The sequence below is a fragment of the Triturus cristatus genome, chromosome 5_2 (genome assembly GCF_964204655.1).
Source record: "Triturus cristatus chromosome 5_2, aTriCri1.1, whole genome shotgun sequence".
In the NCBI taxonomy this organism is placed as follows: domain Eukaryota; kingdom Metazoa; phylum Chordata; class Amphibia; order Caudata; family Salamandridae; genus Triturus; species Triturus cristatus.
In genome coordinates this window covers 364401150-364421502 of record NC_140588.1, presented here as the reverse complement: position 1 = coordinate 364421502, position 20353 = coordinate 364401150, and the positions used below count along the sequence as shown (strand labels likewise).

General features: G+C 46.4%; 1 protein-coding gene across 1 annotated transcript; it reads right to left on the bottom strand.

The window, feature by feature from the left end:
- Positions 1-699: 699 nt before the first annotated feature.
- PPP1R3G (protein phosphatase 1 regulatory subunit 3G) lies at positions 700-3534 on the bottom strand. The gene has a single exon (XM_085607200.1). The coding sequence runs from the start codon at positions 3155-3157 to the stop codon at positions 2300-2302; it is 858 nt and encodes a 285-aa protein (XP_085463326.1). The 5' UTR covers positions 3158-3534; the 3' UTR covers positions 700-2299.
- Positions 3535-20353: the final 16819 nt, after the last annotated feature.

Here is a 20353-nt window from a genome sequence, read left to right as displayed (position 1 = left end):
GTATACCTCTGCATATAATTTTGTTGCCTATTATACAAAGATGTACATTATTCTCCATATATATATTTTTAAACGTTAAGTGCTGCATTTATGGTCATTATTAGTATAATTACACATAGCTCGACTGAGCTAGTGAAAGTAAATTGCTCGCTTTGTTTACACCTTTCACTTTTAAGCTTATCACAGAGGACGGTCTGTGTTTCTTTGGATGGGTTGCAGAGTTTGCAGGTGATATGTGAGTGTCTAGCTGTGTGCCCTTTAACATCAGACACCTTTTCCCTGCCAGGACACAACACAGACCAAATTAATTACCGTTCTTAAGAGCATATAGAGCTACGCAAAAGTGGATAAAAATGCTTTCCAATTCTCATCCTGCAGGCTGCTGCTCGGCAAACACCCTCAGAATGTGTGGAGGCCTTTTTCCAAGCACCCCAGTGGGACACATAATAAACCAGGGTCGACGAGAACCCAGCTAAGACATGAGAACAGCTGCTGGAACCAGAATCGCACCGAAACCCACTCAATGCCTGCATTGCCAAGAGGCAATTATATTAGGAGGCTTAATGCAACTTAACGGACAGTAGTTCTTGCAATGTCTGAATTGCTGTTTTCATTACTTAAGTGACAGTGCTTAGGAAGCTGTACCTCGAAGTGAAACAATTGAGGGGAATAGTAACACTCCAGTCTGAAACAAACTGCTGCAATTCAAAATATTTAATTATTATACTGTACAAAAAGTGCTTTTTTATAGCCCACACATGCAATTAAAAATCCAGGTTCCCTTTTTTGTATACATGATTCCACATTACCTTGAATACCTTCAATTGAAATGATGGGGACAGTACCAAATAATACTTGCACATTTAAGTTTATAAGGCTTAAGATTTCCCTTGAAAAGGTCTAAACATTTCAACAGGGCCACGCAATGTTTGCATTGCATTGGCTTCTCATCAGCAGTCAAAATGAAAAAATGAAAAAGTGACACTGCTACGAAGGAAGCCATAGAGTAATTCGTTCTTGAGCTAGATATAGAATTGCTGGTTATTTTAAGCAGCCGGAGACCCTCTTACCTCCTACTCTTTCAAAGCAAACATTGTACATAGCCCTCAACAAACAATTATTTGGGAGGTGCAGCTCGCGTGTTGCCACAAATGAATGTAAAAATGCACCACCAGTTGTCTGTTTTGCAGGGCTCCAAAAATATTTTTCCACTGTAGTACTTTCCGCATAAGTTGACATGTTCAGGGTGGATCACAATTTTCACTCAAGTTGAGAGGTGCCTGCTGTGTCCATCCAAAGAGAAGTGCTCCCCAATGTCAAATAGAAAATATCCCCACAGAGGTTGTTTTGGTAGTAAGAAACCCCTACCAGAAGAGATAGGAAAGTGCTCTGTGACATTTATAGTCTAGAAGAGGACAATTTGTTTTGATGATGTACAAACAGAAACGATGGTAACTGCATCAAATATAAGTTGTTAAATCCTACTTTATAAACACGTCTGAAAAAAAAAGCGCAAGCATGTTTATAAATTGTAGATGTTCTACTTCTCATCCAACATCCCTAGCCAACTTACATGGTTTTAGTTTGGACTAACACCAGTGTGAGATATTCTGAAATATTCTTCTGTTGCATTCAGTTGCTTCTATGGACAGGGCCCCAATTTCCAATTACGAGAACCTTAATTTTAAGCCGGGTGCTGCATAGAATGCATCCTGAAAAAGCACAGTGGCATACGCAGGGATGAAAAAAAGTCTCTAAATAGGTGTTATAGTGACAAGTGCGTCCTCTGTTCCATGAGGCTGTGAGGTTCATTGACTGTCGCAGGGGGCGTGTAGCATTTGTAGTTAGCAGGATCAGGACAACACTCTGCAAAGCCAGCAGCCCCAATTCCCAAAGTTCGTAGCAACTGTAACATGTTCATACCCTTCAGATGACCTTTCGTAAGGGTGCAACCCTCATATCACGATGTCGGTTTTAAAATGTTCCTTCAATTAACTTTCAAAATATTTCTACTGCAGTCAGTTTCATTCTGCATCCTAAAGCCAAGCGTGGACCACAATTTCCAAGCGCAAAAAAGGGCCTTGGTGGCAAATGGACTCTGCTCGTGCTGTGCTGTTCCAGAATTTAGAGTGCCCCCAATATGACATGGTAAGGCAAAAATGTTTTTTTCATTACAATTAAATGGAGCTGGCTCTGCCCACTCCATTTTATGAAGGATGGCATCTACGACTGTTACGCTTTTTCCAGGCGGGGGCGTTCTGATGGGGGGTGGGGTGGACTCTAGTGTGTTGTCGTTGGGTCAGTCTGGATCCCCTGCTGGCCCACCGACTGCCAGGTAGCGCAGAGTGTAGTTGAGACCCTGGTTGTTGTCCCAGCATTCTCCGCCTTCTTTCTCCCGGTAGCAGAGGGCGAAATGGAGGCAGGAGCCGGGCTGCAGGCAGGGTGGTGAGCTGAGGGTGAAGCTCAGGCGCAGGCCGCCCCCGTCCTGCGGATCACCGGGACCCTCGGGCTCCGCGTCCACAAACGAGAGCCATTCGTTGAAGGTGTAGCGCACAACGGCCACGCCCGGGCCTCGCGCCAGGGCCCACACCCGCGCCTCAAACTGCCCTGTGCCGTGCGCCCGCTCCAGGCACACCCCCTCCCGCGGCAGCCGTTCAGCAAGAGTCTGGCCTCCTGGGGGTTGGGGGAAATCGGGTACCAGATGGAAGGCGGCGCAGGCCAAGGGAGGAGGCGGCTCCCCCGCGTCCTCCTGCAGGCGGGTGAGCACGTCGGGCGGCACCTGTGGCTCCTCGGCTGCGCTGTAGTGCTTGACGCTGGCCAGGCATAGCCCCAGAGTGTCGGCGAATTGCACCCTTTTCTTACACTTGTGACAGCAGGTACTATCGGGAAGGGAGAGGGCCCTACGGGCGCGCGGGGGGCTCGTCGGCGGTTCATCCTCCTCATCCTCTTCACGCAGTTCCGGGGCCAGGGCTGCCCAGGTCCGCAACGCCCCCTCCAGTGGCCACTGATGCGCACCCGACCGCGGACCTAGCAACGCTTCGCCATCGCACCACGTCCGCCTTCGGTCCAGGTTTCCAAGGGAGGGCGGCGTGTCCAAGTCCGAACATTTGCAAGGTGAAACCCCTGCCCCAGGGAGCCCTCTCTCCCCATCCATCATCCTCCTCTCGCGGGAATCTCTCAGCCTCTTCGGCCGAAGACCCTGCGCATGGGACCATGGAGTGTCAGGGCCCCGCGGCCGACATGGGGGCTGCAGGCGGGGAGTCCGGACTACCCTGTGCACTGAGGGAGCTACTGACAGGCACCACCTCCGCCGAAGCAACTTCACAAAAGTTTAAGGGAAGTTATTTCCGGGCTGTTCAAGGGGACCTTCGCAGGCCTCGGTTTCCCCGCCCTCCGACGGGCATGGGGCCAAACAAGTACATAGAACGCAGTCGTGACAGAGAGGAGCAGCTCACGCTGGCAGCTTATCAGAAACCTGGCAGGGACGACGATGTAACGTGGTGCGCGTCTGCGAAGGTCGAGGGGCTGGCTAAAGTTAGAGAGGAGGCCTTCACCCGACCTATTGGCTAACTGCAATTGTGCAAAAGTTTTTGTTCCTGAATTCTGTCTGAATTAAACAGAATGTGGCGCCTTTTTAATCATTCTACAATAGAAACCACATCTGAGGGATCATTTTTATTAGTGAATGCTGGCCGTTGTCTATTATGTGATATTATTTATAAAATATTAATTTAATAGAATTGTCTTAAAACACGAGTAAACCAAACTATCCACAGGTTGCCACCATATTTATTTCAAAAAGGTAAAGCTTTAACAATCAACATGTTTCCTATCTAAATAATTTTTCTGCTTTTTGCATACTTATTGACAACATTTTGGTTAGATTAAAATACATGTTCTAACAAGAGTCGAGCTAGTGACTGCAAAACATAAAAAAAAGACTTCAGTTAAATTGCTGCAATGCGGAGGCTATCGCTGGAATAGGATATGATAGGTGCCCTGCTCTTAATCACGTCATTTGTTCTTGTGATCAGCGGGGCGTTTTTTTAGTGACGACACCTAACCAAATGTTTATGAAAAGTGCCTATTACTGTGGCGGCTCCCCCATTGGGGCGTGGGGGCGTTGCCTCACTGCTTTCTCGCAGTGCGAGAAGGCAGAAACATAAACGGTATAAACTACCATTTATGTTTCTGCCTTCTCGCATTGCGAGAAAGCAGACGTGCCTCTGGGCCTGGTTGGGGGCGTAGGGGAGGGGTGGGCGGTCCTGCTCGAGGGCCGGGGGGAGTGGCTTACCCACTGTTGTGGGTACTGTCTGTTTGGTCGGCCCTAAGCCGACCAAACAGTCAGTACCCACAACAGTGGGTAAGCCACTCCCCCCGGCCCTCGAGCAGGACCGCCCACTCTCCGTCGTTCTCTAGGCAGAGAAAATGTCCCGGCTGGGGCGCCAGCCTGCTGCGTCTACCAGCGTTCTGATTGGCTTCCCTTGCATTGCGTCGTGGAGGGAAGCGGACTCAACACCAGTACAGGCCGGAGCGGAGGCAGCACTCGGGTACGTTTACTTTTATTTTAATTCATTTAGTTTTATTCCCCACCCACGGGCCGCGATCCCCCCCCCGAGCATGCCGGCCGCCGCTGTAAATTACAAGCTTGCATGAGGGGAATTAATGAAATTCGAAGCGTGCATCAGGAAATTACCGGCGTGCATTATGGGCAGTGATGAAATTACAAACGTGCACTATGGACAGTGATGAAATTACAAACGTGCACTATGGGCAGTGATGAAATTACACGCGTGTTATTCATCCGCCATCCTGTGGTGATTTGATCTGCGGGCCCCCCGCTGACTGGCTATTGCTGAAACGCACTTGATGTGACAGTGTTGAATGGTGTCTGCGGGTAACACCCTCATTCTTGTGCTAATCTGTCCACCTGTTCGCCAATACAGACGAACAATGATATTTCGTTATTTTGGTCTCTGGATGTCATTTTAAAACAAAGGCTAGACATTTCGCGCCAGACCGCTTAGGTCTGTAACTCCAACGGGCCGTTGCACGCAGTGTCTGCAGAGCTGTAGGTGCCTAATACGACTGTCAGCGCGGTGGCACGCGCGCACATACTCTGTGAAATAGAAGAAGGATCGTGCACAGTCGCATGGCCCCATATGTGCATTAATTACACTTTAGAGGTGACCCCGCAGTCGCACACACACGTATACTAACTGCAGACGAGAATGACAGTGGCTATTTACACAGACAAACTCAGATCGGGTTGTATCTCGAAGTCTGTTATGAAGCACGGTGGTTATACTGAATAGGATGGTACCTATGTTGTTATATGACATCTATTTATCAATGTAATGGTGGTGGTTAATGGGTTGCCACTAGGGCGGATGACCCTTGTTTGAGTGGGTCTTCAGAACCCGTGCTCTCGTCACCCCCAAGAATGTCATTCTTATCAATATACTTAAATGTCACAGAAATAGTTTCTTTCCGTGGGACCAATTTGCTTTTATTTGAATCTGGTTGTGAACAGATTACTGCAGCGGAGCACATTCAGCCGAAATGGGCTCCGTACCTGCTGCACAAAGCTGTTGGCACCTGGATTCAAATCAAACCAAAGTGGTCGCACAGAGAGAAACTATTTCCGTAACATTCATGTATAAGTTTCCATGTAGTTCAGTTCAGGTTACCACATACTTTTTACTCTTGGCAGAGGGAATGCAGGCTGACCCATTTTATTAATATAGCTACGATTATTCAAAGTTTTGATTGTATTTTATGTATAAACATGGCACTTTAAAAAATCGATTATAATATCTTTTCAGAATGGAACAGGCTACTTGTTGACTAATTAGATTGCACATGTGATGGTTTTGCTTAAGGAATCGATAGATGATGAGGAGGAAAAAAAAACTGCAATACCAAACATTAAAACGTTGCTATTAGTACACTTCACGTTATCTTCAGAAGATAGTTATCAGGCTTCACCCATCTGACATCAAAATGGGTTTTGTGAGCTGGTGTAAAAAAATGGTACCCAATTGTTTCACTTCTAATTACTTGGCAATATTCTGGCCACTTTGCACTCAATTTTATTCCAAGCCAGCGCCAAGCATCAGTAGATTTCATTTTTAAAGGTATGTCAACAAATGAAGAAATATGTAAGGTACTCATCATTGTTATGTCAAAGTCAGTTATGAGTTCTGTGGTTATAATGAGTAAGCAGCTACCTACATCATTATCACATGTAATCTCTTTATTGATGGTATAACTGGACTTTCGCAATTGCTTTATTAGTCTTCTTGCTTTCTCAAAGATGCTTGAAAATGCACCATTTGCACACTATTTTTTCTCGGGGGTGGGGTGACCTCCCTTATGACGGTCGGGCTCACTGTGCTCGCTCACCACTGGCCATTTATCCGAAACTTTTACGCCCCACGACTTTCAAATGTCACCAGCCGCCATTGTATTAAAATTACATTGCAGAAAACCGCTAAAAACAACCTGAATTAATATGAGTGGCTTGAGATAGTTCTGTTAATCTGGTTTAAGATAGACTTCTGTGGTTTCCTCGCCTATCTCTTTCTTGGAACAGGCAGGAGACATTTGCAAAGAACTTACGACCACTTACTTTTGATGTGCAGTCTACAGTGCAGTCTCTTGCAGCCGTGCAATTAAAACAATGTCAGCATCTGCAGTTCCACTGTTCCGGCTTTTGGCAACTTTATCACACATTTACTTCTTGTAGACAAGAGGAGCCTTTATCTCAGGAGATCGAGGGGCAGATGAAAAGCTATCTGTTTCTAAATGGTGCAAAACGTATGTAACAAAGAGAGAACTCATGGCTGAGTGTTTTACTATACTAATTTTCAACACTAATCCATTATCGGTTCCGGAGTAGCGTCCTACTCGCCAGAAAAGCACTTCAACACCCATCAGGGGTAACAGGTGCTACATGAATGCAAACCTTTCTTCCCCTTGTATCCCTCCGCTACCCTTCTCACTCTAAATAACTGACTAATATCCACCAGTCAAATTACTTTCATATTTCACCATACTAACTCAGCACTAATCCTTTATGGGTTTCCGGAATAGCGTGTTTCAACACCCCATCAGGGGTAACAAGCGCTATATAAAATACAAACCTTTTTTTTTCCACTTCTATCCTGCTATCCTTCAGAATCCAAATAACTGACTAACCTATCCACCACTTAAAATGTACTTGCATGTTTCACTATGCTATTTCAACACTAATCCTCTATGGGTCCCGGAGTAGCGTGCTACTCGCCGAAAAAGCGCTTCGATGCCTCGTTAGGGGTAGTAAGCGCTATATAAATGCAACAAAAAAGCTCCTGGATTTGTAGATACCTTTGCAGCGCCAACTACGAAGACACATGTTCAGCAATGGACCTTGCAGGGATTATCCAGAAATCATAGATCTGTGAGTTGAGTTGGTGAGTAATATTGTCTAGCTATAATTATTCCATGTAAGGATCAACTCTTAATTTCATATCTTTCTTTATGTTCACATGGTACTAACTTTATTTTGTTTTCAAAATAATATAATTTAAAGTACTGTGTTGAACTTTAGTCACAACTGAACTGTATTTGATGTACTTCAACTGTATATATGTTCCTGAAGGTCCTGGGGACAGTGCATTGAACAATATTGTTGAACCCTCTACAGGTGCGGAGGACAGCAGGCAATCCAAGGAGAGAATACAATCCTCCTCCAAGCAACAAAATATATGGCCAGCATTGCTCGCAAGAAGAGGAGGAGCAGGAGCTGGTCGAGGAGGAGGTGGACCTGGAATAGGAGGAGGAAATTGTTGTCTCCACACAGGACATCTACAAGAAGGCCACTATATAGTTGGGCAGCAGTCTTCCTACAAAATCAGTTCTGAGGCTTGCCAGTCACCAGCCATTAGCTAAGCAGCCACAGATGTGTATTCCGTCTACACACAACTCGCCTCAAACAGCCCCCAACATTCCAGTACCTCTGTACAATCTCCTACACATTCCTCCCATGAAAGTGCATAACTAGTCTTCTCTCTCTTTCATCAAAGGGAGCCAAATATCCCTGCTGAGGTACTGATATCCCCCATATCATTATTTTCCCTAACCACAAACAAACGGATGACACATATCTCTGTGCTGGTCAACCTGCTGGCCAAGTTAGATGGTTACACATGTAGAGGGGCTGGGGGTTGGCACAGTTTTATGCTGCCCTATGGGAGGATTATATTTTCCAACAATAGTCTAATGCACAGAAGGATATTCATGCAAGGATTCTAAATATCTGGGTATCCTTCTAGATAGTAACGTATTATTCAAATCTCACCTACGCTCTATAAACAACAAAGACCCCAGATTAATGTTTGCTCGCTCAGCTGTTGCCCTAAAGCTATGAGGACCAAGCCTCGACCCCCTTCTCCAGGTGATGAAAGCAAAAGTCATCCTCACATCAACGTATGGGAGTGAAATTACCCTGAGTAGGAAAGCTGGGACAGTAGATATACTGATTGCCAGAATCTATTAAGTTACTCTCCACCTCCCAAAGAGAGCATCACTGGTGCAAGTGAAACTCAAATTCAACATTACAAAACAGTATTGAGCCAGAGGCTGTTGTTTCCTCAATTTTGGTCACAGGCTCAAATCTGCACCACCAGATTCAATGCACGGTCTAATCTGGTTTGAATTAGCGGGCGCTGATCCAACATCGTCATATAGGCAACATCTTGATGACAAACTGTCAGAATTCTCATTGATTGAGGCCTGGAGTAAACATCTCTCTCATCAGGTCTTTAAGAAACTAACAACATCCATGGCAAAAAAAAATCCAAACTGGAGGATTTATCAGTCTTAAGTATGTGATCTCATGCATGATCAGTTCTTACTCATATTCTTCCAACAAGCAGAAGAACTACATAACCTGTACTTACCCGTTATGGATTAAGGCAAGGCTTGTGGCATTAAGACTGGGCAAGTGGAACCTCCGTGCTCACCTTCTGGTCTGGTGCCGCTCAGCACCTTACGACACAAGCTACCTTCTCTGCAGATAAGAAAGAGACTCCTTAATCCACATTTTATGCATCTGCCCTCAGTTGCTGCAGCAAAGGAGATTTTTTTTTCTCCGTGCCGATTTAATTCAGCTAGGAGTTTGCACCTTCTGGCAGGCAGTTATTTCTAGCCTGAATCCTTTAAATTCATTATTAAATGTCAAAACTGTTAAGTTTCTCTGAATGGCTTCAACTAAACTGGACAATGTCAATTCCACGAGTGCTGTGGCAACATGCCCTTAAATACTGTAATTCTTTTCCCATCTACTTGTTTCCTTGTGCCACTCACCATTGCATGCTCAATATGGGGCCGGGCTGAACCTGCTAAAAAAGTGCTATGCCTTTCACGCTACAGCTGTAAGATTAATAATATTGAAGCTATCACAGCTCTGTGCAAACTGGCTGGGTTCAGCTATGGTATCAGCACATTTTGCACAATGCACTTAGGGGCCTATTAGGATGGCTGGCAGCGGTGCTGGGACCGGCTGCCAGTGGTGCGGCGGTCTCGCACCGTCAATTAGGATGCCACCGCCATGGTGGCGCTGGCATCCCCCATCCACAACATTGTGGCTGGCTGTGCACACAGCACCGTCTGCCACAATGCTGTGGCTGCTCATTGTGCATTTGCATGCACAACGTGGCAGGCACTGCGCGGTGCCTGCCACGTTGTGCCTGCAAATGCAGGGGGGTACCATAGGTACCCCCCATGTGCACCCCCCAACACCCTGGGGGCCCGCAACAGCCCCCCCAGTCAGGAACCGCATGCCTTTCCAGAAAGGCACTTTCCCGCCTGCATCGTAATATGGATGGCGGTGTCTTGCAGACACCGCCACCGCCACCATATACAGCCCCTTTTCCGCCCGGTGGACTCGGGAGTAACAAGCCATAGTCCGCCAGAGTTGTTTCCAGGAGGTCTCCCTGTACTGAATGTTCGAAGTGGGCCACCCCCTGCTCTATCGGACCTAATGGGTCTGAGGATGAACATTTTTCTGGACATCCATGAATGTTAAAGTCACCCATGATGATGATAAAACAATTATTTTCGTTGGCCTCCTTGTACTTGACCAAAAAACGATTTAATGCGGTCAGGTGGTCAGTCGTGGCATCTCTATGATAAGAATTATAAAAATGGACAATTAAAATATCACTTCCCCCATTGCGGGAGATTTGAACTGCCAAACAGTTCCGTGAACCCGTGTCTAATTGAGTCTGCAAGCCAGGGATACTTGCAGAGATCAATGTGGCCAGCCCGCCCTTTGCCCTCCCCATATTAGACGGTTCCGCAGACACAAAGAAAATTGTATACCCATCAATAGTCAGGGTGTTCTCTGTATCCCAGGTTTCTTGAAGACCTATGACATCTCCGGAGCCTATAAATTCTCTCCAGGCTGGGTCATCTATTTTATTTTTCAGGCCAGCTATGTTCCAGGTAACCAATTTTATTAGTGGGCCCAACGGCCCCTGGTCAGACCCGACTATACTAGGGTCATTGTTTACCAATGTCACTACATCAGGAGTGGCGACCCGGGTATCAGAGACGTTAATTTCTTCCTGTGTCCCTAGTCACTCATTTTCATCTAAATTGGAAAAAGCGGTAAACCTATTGGAGACTGGGACAGCATATTCAGAAAAGCCGCTTCTCTTGGGGTGGTCATTAAACGTCATCCTATTATGAGATGGGGGGTAAAAGAAACCCAATGGGAGAACATTAACGTACTCCTGCTGAATTCTCACTGATCCAGCCTGCCTCAATATATCATCGACCAACCTATGTGATCTAAAACTTATGACAATACAATCTCCATCTAAGCTCTTGTTTGTCTTGCTCACCCACGGAACCCTTCTAATCATCATGAAGTGGCTATCAAGGTGTTGCCCCAAAACAGTTTTGTTCGAAAGATAGTGGAGGGCCTTGTTTTTTAGAGAGGTCCAATGTTCCCTTTTGCCATCCACCAGCTTTGGGACATTAGCTAAGATAATTGTGTAAGGACATGCCTCTGCTGGTAAATGTAATGACAAGTCCCTCCCAACAGGCAGTGCTGGAGAACATAACCTCCCCCCTGGGTTCTGTGTACACGTTTCCTTACCCCGGACTGTTTCCAGGGCTTTTTGACCTGGGGGTAGGATACTAGAACCTATGCCAAAAGTAGTGACAGGAGGTGCTGGTTGTTGGAGTGGGGTAATCATAGAATCCAGCAGGTTATTGACTGAGGCCGTACACACATTCAATGAGTCAACTACCGAGGTGCTTGGCCCAGTTTTTGAGCCCTTAATGTTAAGGTGTGATTCAATTTTGGTGATACGATCCTCTATTCGCTTCAAAGTGGCCGTTAGGGGTAAAGTAAGTAACCTGAGACTAGCATCCAATATCGTTACAAAATCTGACATTAAATTTTCACTGATATTCTCAGTACCCAAATTAATGCGATCATTTGTTCCCTCTCCCAGTGCCTCTCTAACTGATTGGGGGACGCTATCTTTAACCTGGGCCAACCCAGATGCAGAGTTACTGGGTCTCGAAAATTTTGCCTGTTTCCGGCTGCCCTGTGGGTTGTTCTTAGCCTTTCTTTTCCCCGAGACAATTTTACCACCGCTAGACGTCAAATCAGATCTAGCTCTCGACTGTCTTGTGCGTATAGCCACAGGGGAAGGGGCTGAACTCATTATAGGTAAAGGTGCAGATATAATCATTAGACTATCGTCAACAATCGATCCGTTTAAAATCGTGCATGGATGAGAAGCATCCGAAGGTACATCACTAGAGGCAAAAACCATTGGGGGTGATACAGAAGCTGTTTGCCTAATCGGTTCTAGGGACAATCTACGTTCAACCGAAGCAATTTCTTTTACAACGGCAGATTCAGCCTGTTTTAAGTAGCTATCCAAAGTCCACATGCCTGCTACCCTTTTACTTGTTTTGGTATTCATTTTCGACATGTTAATTTAAAAAACATATAAACACAACAGGCCACCTAACATCGACACCCACAATTTCTTCACAACAGTACCACGCCTAAATCACCCCCAGCAATGCAGCATACAGTTTCTTAAGCGCAAAAATAAAGAGGGTAGTCCCAGCCCAGCCTCAATCGGCCTCTGAGGGCCTAAGAGGGCCCGCCCTTTGCCCGGGCTTAGCCCTGCGCCGCCCGCGCGCGTCCCGCGACGCGGAGGAAGCCTGTCGCTTTTGAGCGCCTCCGGGCGCGGAAGCGTGTTTGGTTTGGGGCGGGGCCACTGATGGGGCTTCTGGGGGCTGTAGTCTGCTGCCTCCGCTCCCCGTGCGCTGCGACCAAGGACTGCAGCGGCAACGACGAGAGGGAGTGTCTGGGAACACCTCGCACGCCCAGCGGCCAAGCTTCTCTCCCCAAAGTCCACAGGTGAAAATATACGGGCAGGGTTTCCAAAAGTTAAGGCTCCCCTGAAAATATACGGGCAGGGTTTCCAAAAGTTAAGGCTGTTGTTCATTTTAGCCTAAATATGTTGCCATTTATTTGAAAATTGTTTGAATTTAGATATTTTTAATTCTTTAACTGCTTCCCCCCCCTTCCCCAAAGCTGAACCCTTTATTGGCTATTAGGGGTAGTTTGCGCTTAAGGCCTCCATTGCATTTGTCTATAAGGTGTCCAAGTCAAATTTGCCTCCCTTTTTTTTTTAAACATCCGCGGGATTCTAAAGGTACCCAAGGTTTGTGGATTCCCTTGGAGGGGACCAAGAAAGTAGGCAAAACATAGTAACATTTTGAGTGGAAAAAAACCCCAAGAAAAAAATTGTCTCTGTTTCCCTAAAAATGGCATCAACAAAAGATTTGCTGTGCTAAAGTCACCATCCCCAAGGTTTCAGGAACATGGAGAACTGAATCAAAAAAACATTTTTGGCATGTAAATTACCCCACCCTAGAATCCACTAGGTGTCAGTTTTAAAAAATTTGCATGTTTTCTAGATTTTCTTATGTGCCGGCTGAGCTTGGGCCCAAAAACCACAGCTACCCAGATGACAAAAAAAGGTTGTTTTCAGTGCAAAAATATTTTCTGTCTATGTTGTTTTTGGAGCCTTTCCCTGTTACGGGCACTAGGCCTACCCACACAAGTGAGGTAGCATATTTCTCAGAAGACTTGGAAGAATGCTGAGTGGTAAGAAATGTGTGGCTCCACGCAAATTCTAGAACATTCCGTCACAGAACTGTGAGAAAAATGTTTGTTTTTAGCCAAAGTTTGATGTTTTCAAGGGCTCTGGGTTAAATTATCTAGTGAGAGCCACACAATCCATGCTCCCCTGGACTCCGTTCGTTACTTAGTTTTCAGAAATGTGCGGGTTTGGTAGGTTTTCCTGGGTGGCGGCACAGACAAGTAAACAATCTACATTGCGAAAACAGTGTAGTTTCGGTGGAAACATTGGATGTGTCCTGTGGCATTCAGTATTTTTTATTCACGAGCGCTAGGGTCACCCACAAAATTTGGGTTCCATTTTGATGTGAGGACACGTGTAAAGGCCGGGTGGTTGTGCAATTTGTGAATCATAGCAGATTTCAGAAATATACATCACAAAATGTTAATGGAGTGATTTTGGCCATTTGCGTAAACTCTCAAGTTTTGCAGGCCATTGTGGGAAGTGAGTGGGATCAATACAAATTATACCACCCAGGACACCTGCAAGTATTACGTTTAAAAATAAATGAGGGTTTGTCACTGAACGTTTGAAATAAACCCTCCACTTATACAGTTTTATCCCCTGTCTCCACCATAGGGTCACGGTATTAGACCAAACTAGCCTTCTCCCGCTTACTTGCTCTTTTACTTAGGAACTGCATACCTGGTTTGCTTACTTTAGCATTTCCGTCCCTGATTTCCTGGCAGTTTCATGTGTGAATTTTACGGTGAATGTTGCAATGTCCCTAATGCCTTATTTCTTTTATTCCTGTACCACGTGTTGTTTGGCTTCCTAAAACTTCTGCAGCCTATTGGATTATTCTTCTCCGAAGACCTGCAACAACTAAAGAGTTAAGACTTGCCTACTGCAGACTAGTCTTCTTTGTTGGGAAGGTGCATGTTTACATTTATTAATTGGATACTTTAAATTTACCGTCCTGTGAGGTAATTTTTCTTGTTCCTGGCGACTGCTGATTATAAAACGCTGCAAGAGACCAGAGACAAAGAAAGACTGTTATTTTTTTGGGGTACTATTTTATCTTGGTTAACCTTTAGACCTTTACTCCTCTGATGGAAATATGTATGTGATTTCTTTTGAGCCTGCAGTAGAGAATGATGTACTTCCTCTGCATTTTTTATGGATCTGGTTAGAAAGCTTCTGTATTATTTTAGGAGGTCAATTATTAGAATATTGTTTATTTAGAAAGTGCTTGGGTAGTTCATCCCTTTGCCTACATTCTTTGTATTCTTGTTTCCCTTAGGATTACATTGTATATGCAAGGTCCTAGCTGATACTTACTAGTGGTAAAGTGGGAGGTACTAGGTAAGGACATATTTCTACCGTACACCCTTAGCATATCTACAGAAATTCAATGAGATTTTAGTAATATATGTGTATTCATTAGATACATCACAAACACTGAAGGTACCTACAAATAATACGTTTACCTCCTGTCTGGTGCTCAAACTTTTCCAGCTGAGCATTAAGGGTTGGCCTGGCTGCTCCTAGGACCCTCCTGTACAATGGTGTCGTGCAAGGGTGCTGAGAATGTGGGACAGACAACAAACCTAGAATGTGCTGGGCCTTAATGAGAGCCCAGCAGCAAGGGTTCTCCCAGCGTTTGTGGCATTGCTTCCTCCACCAGGTTGAAGACACTCATTTTTTTTTTTTATAGGTTTTTTTAATTTTTTTTTTATTTTATGAAAGTGTTTGCATCCATTACAGCGCAGAGATATACCAAACAACTCTTTGTATAAGCAACACCAATATGACCTAAAACTAAAAAAAAAAGAGGAACCAATACAAAAACAATAATAAAACAATGACAAACCATTATTCAAAATCAGGTACAGTTCCATGGTCTGAACATGTTACAAGCGCATCTGATCTGTCCTTTACATACTGTCGCTTTATCCAATTCTGGTGCTTGTGGGGGCACCATAGCCATAGGGCATCACTCCATACATCTTTCACTTAGGATCATTATCAGCCTGTGCTAGCAAATAGTCTTTCAAAGGGGCCCAAATGTCCCTGGGTCGAGACGTCATTGGCAACTCCTCAGCATAAAGGTCCAACTGCTCACGGCAGTACACCATGTCCTTAACCCAGTCATCCACCTTCGGAGCCATATTACTTTCCCACGTGAACAGCACTCTCCTCTTAGCAAGCAATAGGGCCACACGGACAAACCTCCCCATAACGGCCTTCAAGTGAGGGACATGCCCAAGGAGGCATACCAAGGGCGTGCATTGCAGTGTTTGGCCTGTCATAATATGCATTCGTGTGGTGACGGACTCCCAGTAATTGAGCACTGGAGCACATTGCCAAGCAAGATGGAGAAAATCAGCACCGTCCCCCCCGCATCTGCGGCACTGGTCAGTATCCCGAAGACCCATTCTATGTAGCTTAACAGGAGTATGGTACACCTGATGGAGGAATATAAAATGGATAATTCTCAAATTCCCATTCGGGGTCAGGCGTCCCGTCAGCATACAGATCTGTTCCCAGTCTTTTGCATTAATCAAGGGAGTCACTATAGCATTCCACCTCTCCAGGCTTTTGTCTGGTCCCCGAACCGTGTCATCCTGCACTGCTTTATATAACTTAGTAATTAGTTTTTTCTTGGTGGGGGCCACCAGTAACATCTGAAGCGGTTTAAGTATATCAGGCTCTATAGGGAACTCAGCGTAATGGTCTTTTACCGCGCGCTGCAATCTGTAGCAAGTGTATTGAAAGAGTGGAGTGGGGTTCTGTATGTATTGTAGGTCTTTGTCCCCTAGATATCGACCCCCCCGGGTAGAGATCACCCATATGCGTTATGCCAGCTTCCTTTAGCTCAGTTATGGGCCCTCGCTCCTGAGTAACCGACAAAGCCGCGTGTCCAGCCAGCGGTAGCGCCGGGGCATATAGTGGTAGTTTATGCGCACGCCTGCCAATCGCCTGCCAAGCCGCGATAGTGGTATCAATCGTGTTAATCTCTGTTCTGGGCGTCTGTCTATGTGTGTGCGTGAGGATGCTCAGCAGCGGTACAGGGTAGGCGTCCCCGTCCTCCACCGCCACATGTGGAATGTAGTCATGCGATCTGAACCAATAATAAGCATATTGGGCCTGTGCGCAGAGATAGTACACATAAAAATCGGGAGCAGCAAACCCCCCCTTATCATATGTAAGCGACAATGTGAGCCAACTAATTCTAGGCTGTTTACCCCCCCCACACTAAGCGCAATAATTGAGTTTGCACTGTTTTGAAAAAATGTTTGGTCAACTTTATTGGAATATTACAAAAAAGATATAAAAACCTGGGCAGTATGACCATTTTAATTACTGCGATTCGGTCCGCCAGTGACAGAGCAAGGCGATACCATCTATCCACCTGCTGCACCAACGTGGCATATGCTTGGCCGTAATTCTCTTTGATCACCGTATCAGGATCGCGGTGCACCCACACGCCCAAATATTTAACTGGAGCTTCAGACCATAATAATGGGTATTCTAACTGGGGTGGAGCCGTAGTCTGCGTTAGTGGAATGATGACCGACTTTTCCCAGTTAATCTGGAGTCCAGAAAAAAGACCAAATTTAATATATTCCCGTATAATCGGGGACAGATGAGTCTGAGGGTCACGGACGAACAACACCATATCGTCCGCGTACATGGAGATCCCCACCGGACGATTATTAAAATTAAGAGCAGCATCTCTATGTCCCTGCCGGATTTTACAGGCCAACGGTTCCAGAATGAGAGCTAAGAGGAGGGGGGACAGGGGGCATCCCTGTCTAGTACCGCGTTCAATACTAAAGGGTTCCGACGTAAGGCCATTCACTCTCACTCTCGCCGATGCATCTGTATATAAAATCTGTATCCAACGCGTCAGTACAAAAGGAAAGCCCATTCTATGCAGTATGTGGAACATATACTTCCATTCTATGGAGTCAAAAGCCTTGGCTGCATCTAGCATTACCGCAGCAGCAGCCAAGTCGGGATTAAGAACGTGGAACATAGCAAAAATAGTGCGCAAATTATGTGAAGTGGAGCGGTCCGAAATGAACCCAGATTGGTCCGGGAGTACCAGAAGGGGCATCAGAGGTTGAATTCTCGCGGCTAAGATTTTTGCCAAAATTTTGGCATCCAAATTTATTAACGAAAGGGGGCGATAAGAGTCACATCGTGTATGTACTTTGTCTTTTTTCAGGAGAGTAATGATTAAGGCCTGTCGTAGAGACGGAGGCAGTATCCCAGTCTCATGGGCTTCCGCATACATCCCCAGTAGATAGGGGACCAGAACGTCTGCGTAGGCTTTGTAGAACTCTGCCGTAAGGCCATCGGGACCAGGCGCCTTATTATTGGGGAGAGCCAGAATAGCCTCTCTTACGTCAGTTTCGTCAATGGGCTGGCTCAAGTATTCTCTATGAGCATCCGAGAGCCACGCACAGGCCGTATCTATTAGATATTCGTCCATAGCCTCAGCGTCCATTCCACCTCGTGTAGTATACATAGAGGAATAAAACTGCTGAAATTGATCTAATATTGCCGGTGTGGTATAGTGCGCCGTGCCGTGAGCATCAATAATGTGGTCAATTAAGGGACTGTCTGCTCTGGTACGCAACTTTTCAGCCAAGTTTCTGCCCGGTCTCCCCCCTTCCCCATACGCACGGGCCACTCGCCTTTTACCTATATAGCGTGTCTCCGATTCAGCTATTTTGTTATATTCTGCTAGGGCATCCTGTATGCGCGCCAGCGTGTCCACGGAAGGTGATTGTGAGTATTGTCGCTCAAGCATCTCCAGGGTTCGTTCCACTTTAGATAACTGACCTCTAATGTCCTTTAGGATTCCCGCTGAGGTGCCTATACACACCCCCCTTATAGTCACTTTAAAGGCTTCCCATAACATGGCCTGCGTGTCCACTGAGCCAACATTTAATTGGAAGTATTGTACAGTAGCTGTTCTGATAGCATCGTTGTATAATGGATCTAGCAAGGCTTCCGCCCTAAATCGCCATGTATAAGGGCGATGCGGATTCATGGGGATGCAGATGGTGAGGATAACAGGATTATGGTCTGATAATGTACGTGGGATCGTATGGATCCTCTCCACCCACCCACTGGCCTCAGTGTTCAGCAGCCAATAGTCTAGTCTAGACCAACTATTAAACGCCGGTGTGATATGTGTGCCCTCCAATGTCCCCTCGTTACGTAAGCGCCATACATCAATCAGCCCCATTTCCATCATGGCATCCCTTACACATTGGCTAACTTTAATCGTGCGCGCGCCTGCGGGGTTGGATTTATCCACTTGTGGATTAGGGTGTGTATTCAGGTCACCTCCCCATAACACTGCAGACTCGGGCCAGCCCCTCAGAACATTAAGCATTTGCAGAAAAGGTGTCGGATCGTCCACCACAGGACCGTACATGTTTACCAATGTCACCACTGTCAGTCCCAGCTTGCCTTGCACCATGGCCCACCGTCCCTCCGTGTCCGTGCAGGTATGAATCGGCTGAAATGAGAGTCCCTTTTTAATAAGTATAAGCACGCCCCTGGAATAAGTGGAGAACGACGAGGCCAAGCGGAAAGATGCCCACTTATGTGCTATCCTGTTTTCTGTTTGTTTGCACAAATGTGTCTCCTGTAACAGAGCAACCTTCACATCGTGCCTATCTAAGTGTGCCAACACCTGTCTGACCTTTTTGGGGGTATTCAACCCGCGAACATTCCAGGTTACGCAATTATACCTTTCCCCCATTGTCTATATAGGCAATACAACCAGTGCTCCAAATGCTGATTCACAAGCTTTATGCACCATTGACAGTAAAGAACACATTCTAGATTCGAGAGTCAACCCCTGTACCTGCAAGAACAAACAAAAAATATAACACTTAACAACACCCCCTCCCCCCACCCACTTTAGCAACCCCAATTTGCCAAAGACATTTCCCCTCATTATAACCCCTCCCCACACAACCAAAATGATGACGGACATCCGGTGGGGTATACCCATTGGGGGGCGCAGTGGCAAAATCCACTCCCCGATCAAGTAGGGAGGGGGCCACCGAGGAATTATCATGATCTCCCCACCAAACAGCCATTCCGCCGAGCCGGCGGGCAAGTACGCACCAGACCGCGTCGGCCGCGACATGCCACAACTTAAAATAGGAGACACATAAGGCGTAGCCCCCCGAAGGCTCGGAGCTCCCCCATTTGTAAGCCCGAGGCAGCCACCCGCTCACAACCAACCGTACAGCACAATAACCCATATCCTTAATGTAGAACAGAAGGGCCAGAGGACCTCCCCCCCCCGGATTTGTCACATGGCCCACGTGCAATCCACTCAGCCCGCAACACTTCCATACCATACAGCCACGCTACTTAACATAGGCCGTTTATAACAAACAGTGTGTCTACGGAGCCAGCAAACTTATCTCCCAGCTCCCTGCAGCTCAGTCTCCGAAGTCCGATGCGGGGGAGGAGAACCCCGTCGCCTGCAGAGGGATCTAGCATATTCCATGGCCTTCGTCTGGTTCGCGAAGATCCTGGCTTGGTCCGTCTCACCAATGCGCAGGCGTGCTGGATACAGCATAGCATATGGAACGTGGTCCTTCAAAAGCAACTTTTTAACACCTTGAAACTCCTTGCGTGCCGCCTGCACTGTGGCCGTGAAGTCCGGATAAAATGATAGCACATTTCCCTGATACGTGACTGTGCCCTTCTGACCGGTGATACGTAGCACTGTGTCTCTATCTCTAAAATTCAATAATCGGGTTATGATAGGTCTTGGGGAGCCCCAGGCGGCGGGCGCGCAGCCAAAGATCTATGGGCGCGCTCCACTGCAAACATTTTTGAGAGCTGGTCAGCACCACAAATGTCCCGCAATAAAGCCTCCACATAATCCTCTAGGCGCCCCACATTGGTCGACTCCGGCAGGCCTAAAATGCGTACGTTATTGCGCCGCGAACGCGCTTCGATGTATTCGTTCTTCGCCTGTATGACAGCCAGGAGTTTCGTGATATCCGTGTTCTTCGCAGTAAGTTGTTGAAGGCCATCTTCAGCATCAGATATGCGCTGTTCCGCCTCTCCGATCCGCGCCGCATGTTTGTCCAATTTTGCAGAAAAATTGTCCATCCTGCCGTTAAGAGCCTCAATCTTGCCGTCAA

What these genes read in the sequence shown, in the direction of transcription:
- PPP1R3G (XM_085607200.1), bottom strand. Translation starts at nt 3,157, where the DNA reads ATGATGGATGGGGAGAGAGGGCTCCCTGGGGCAGGGGTTTCACCTTGC.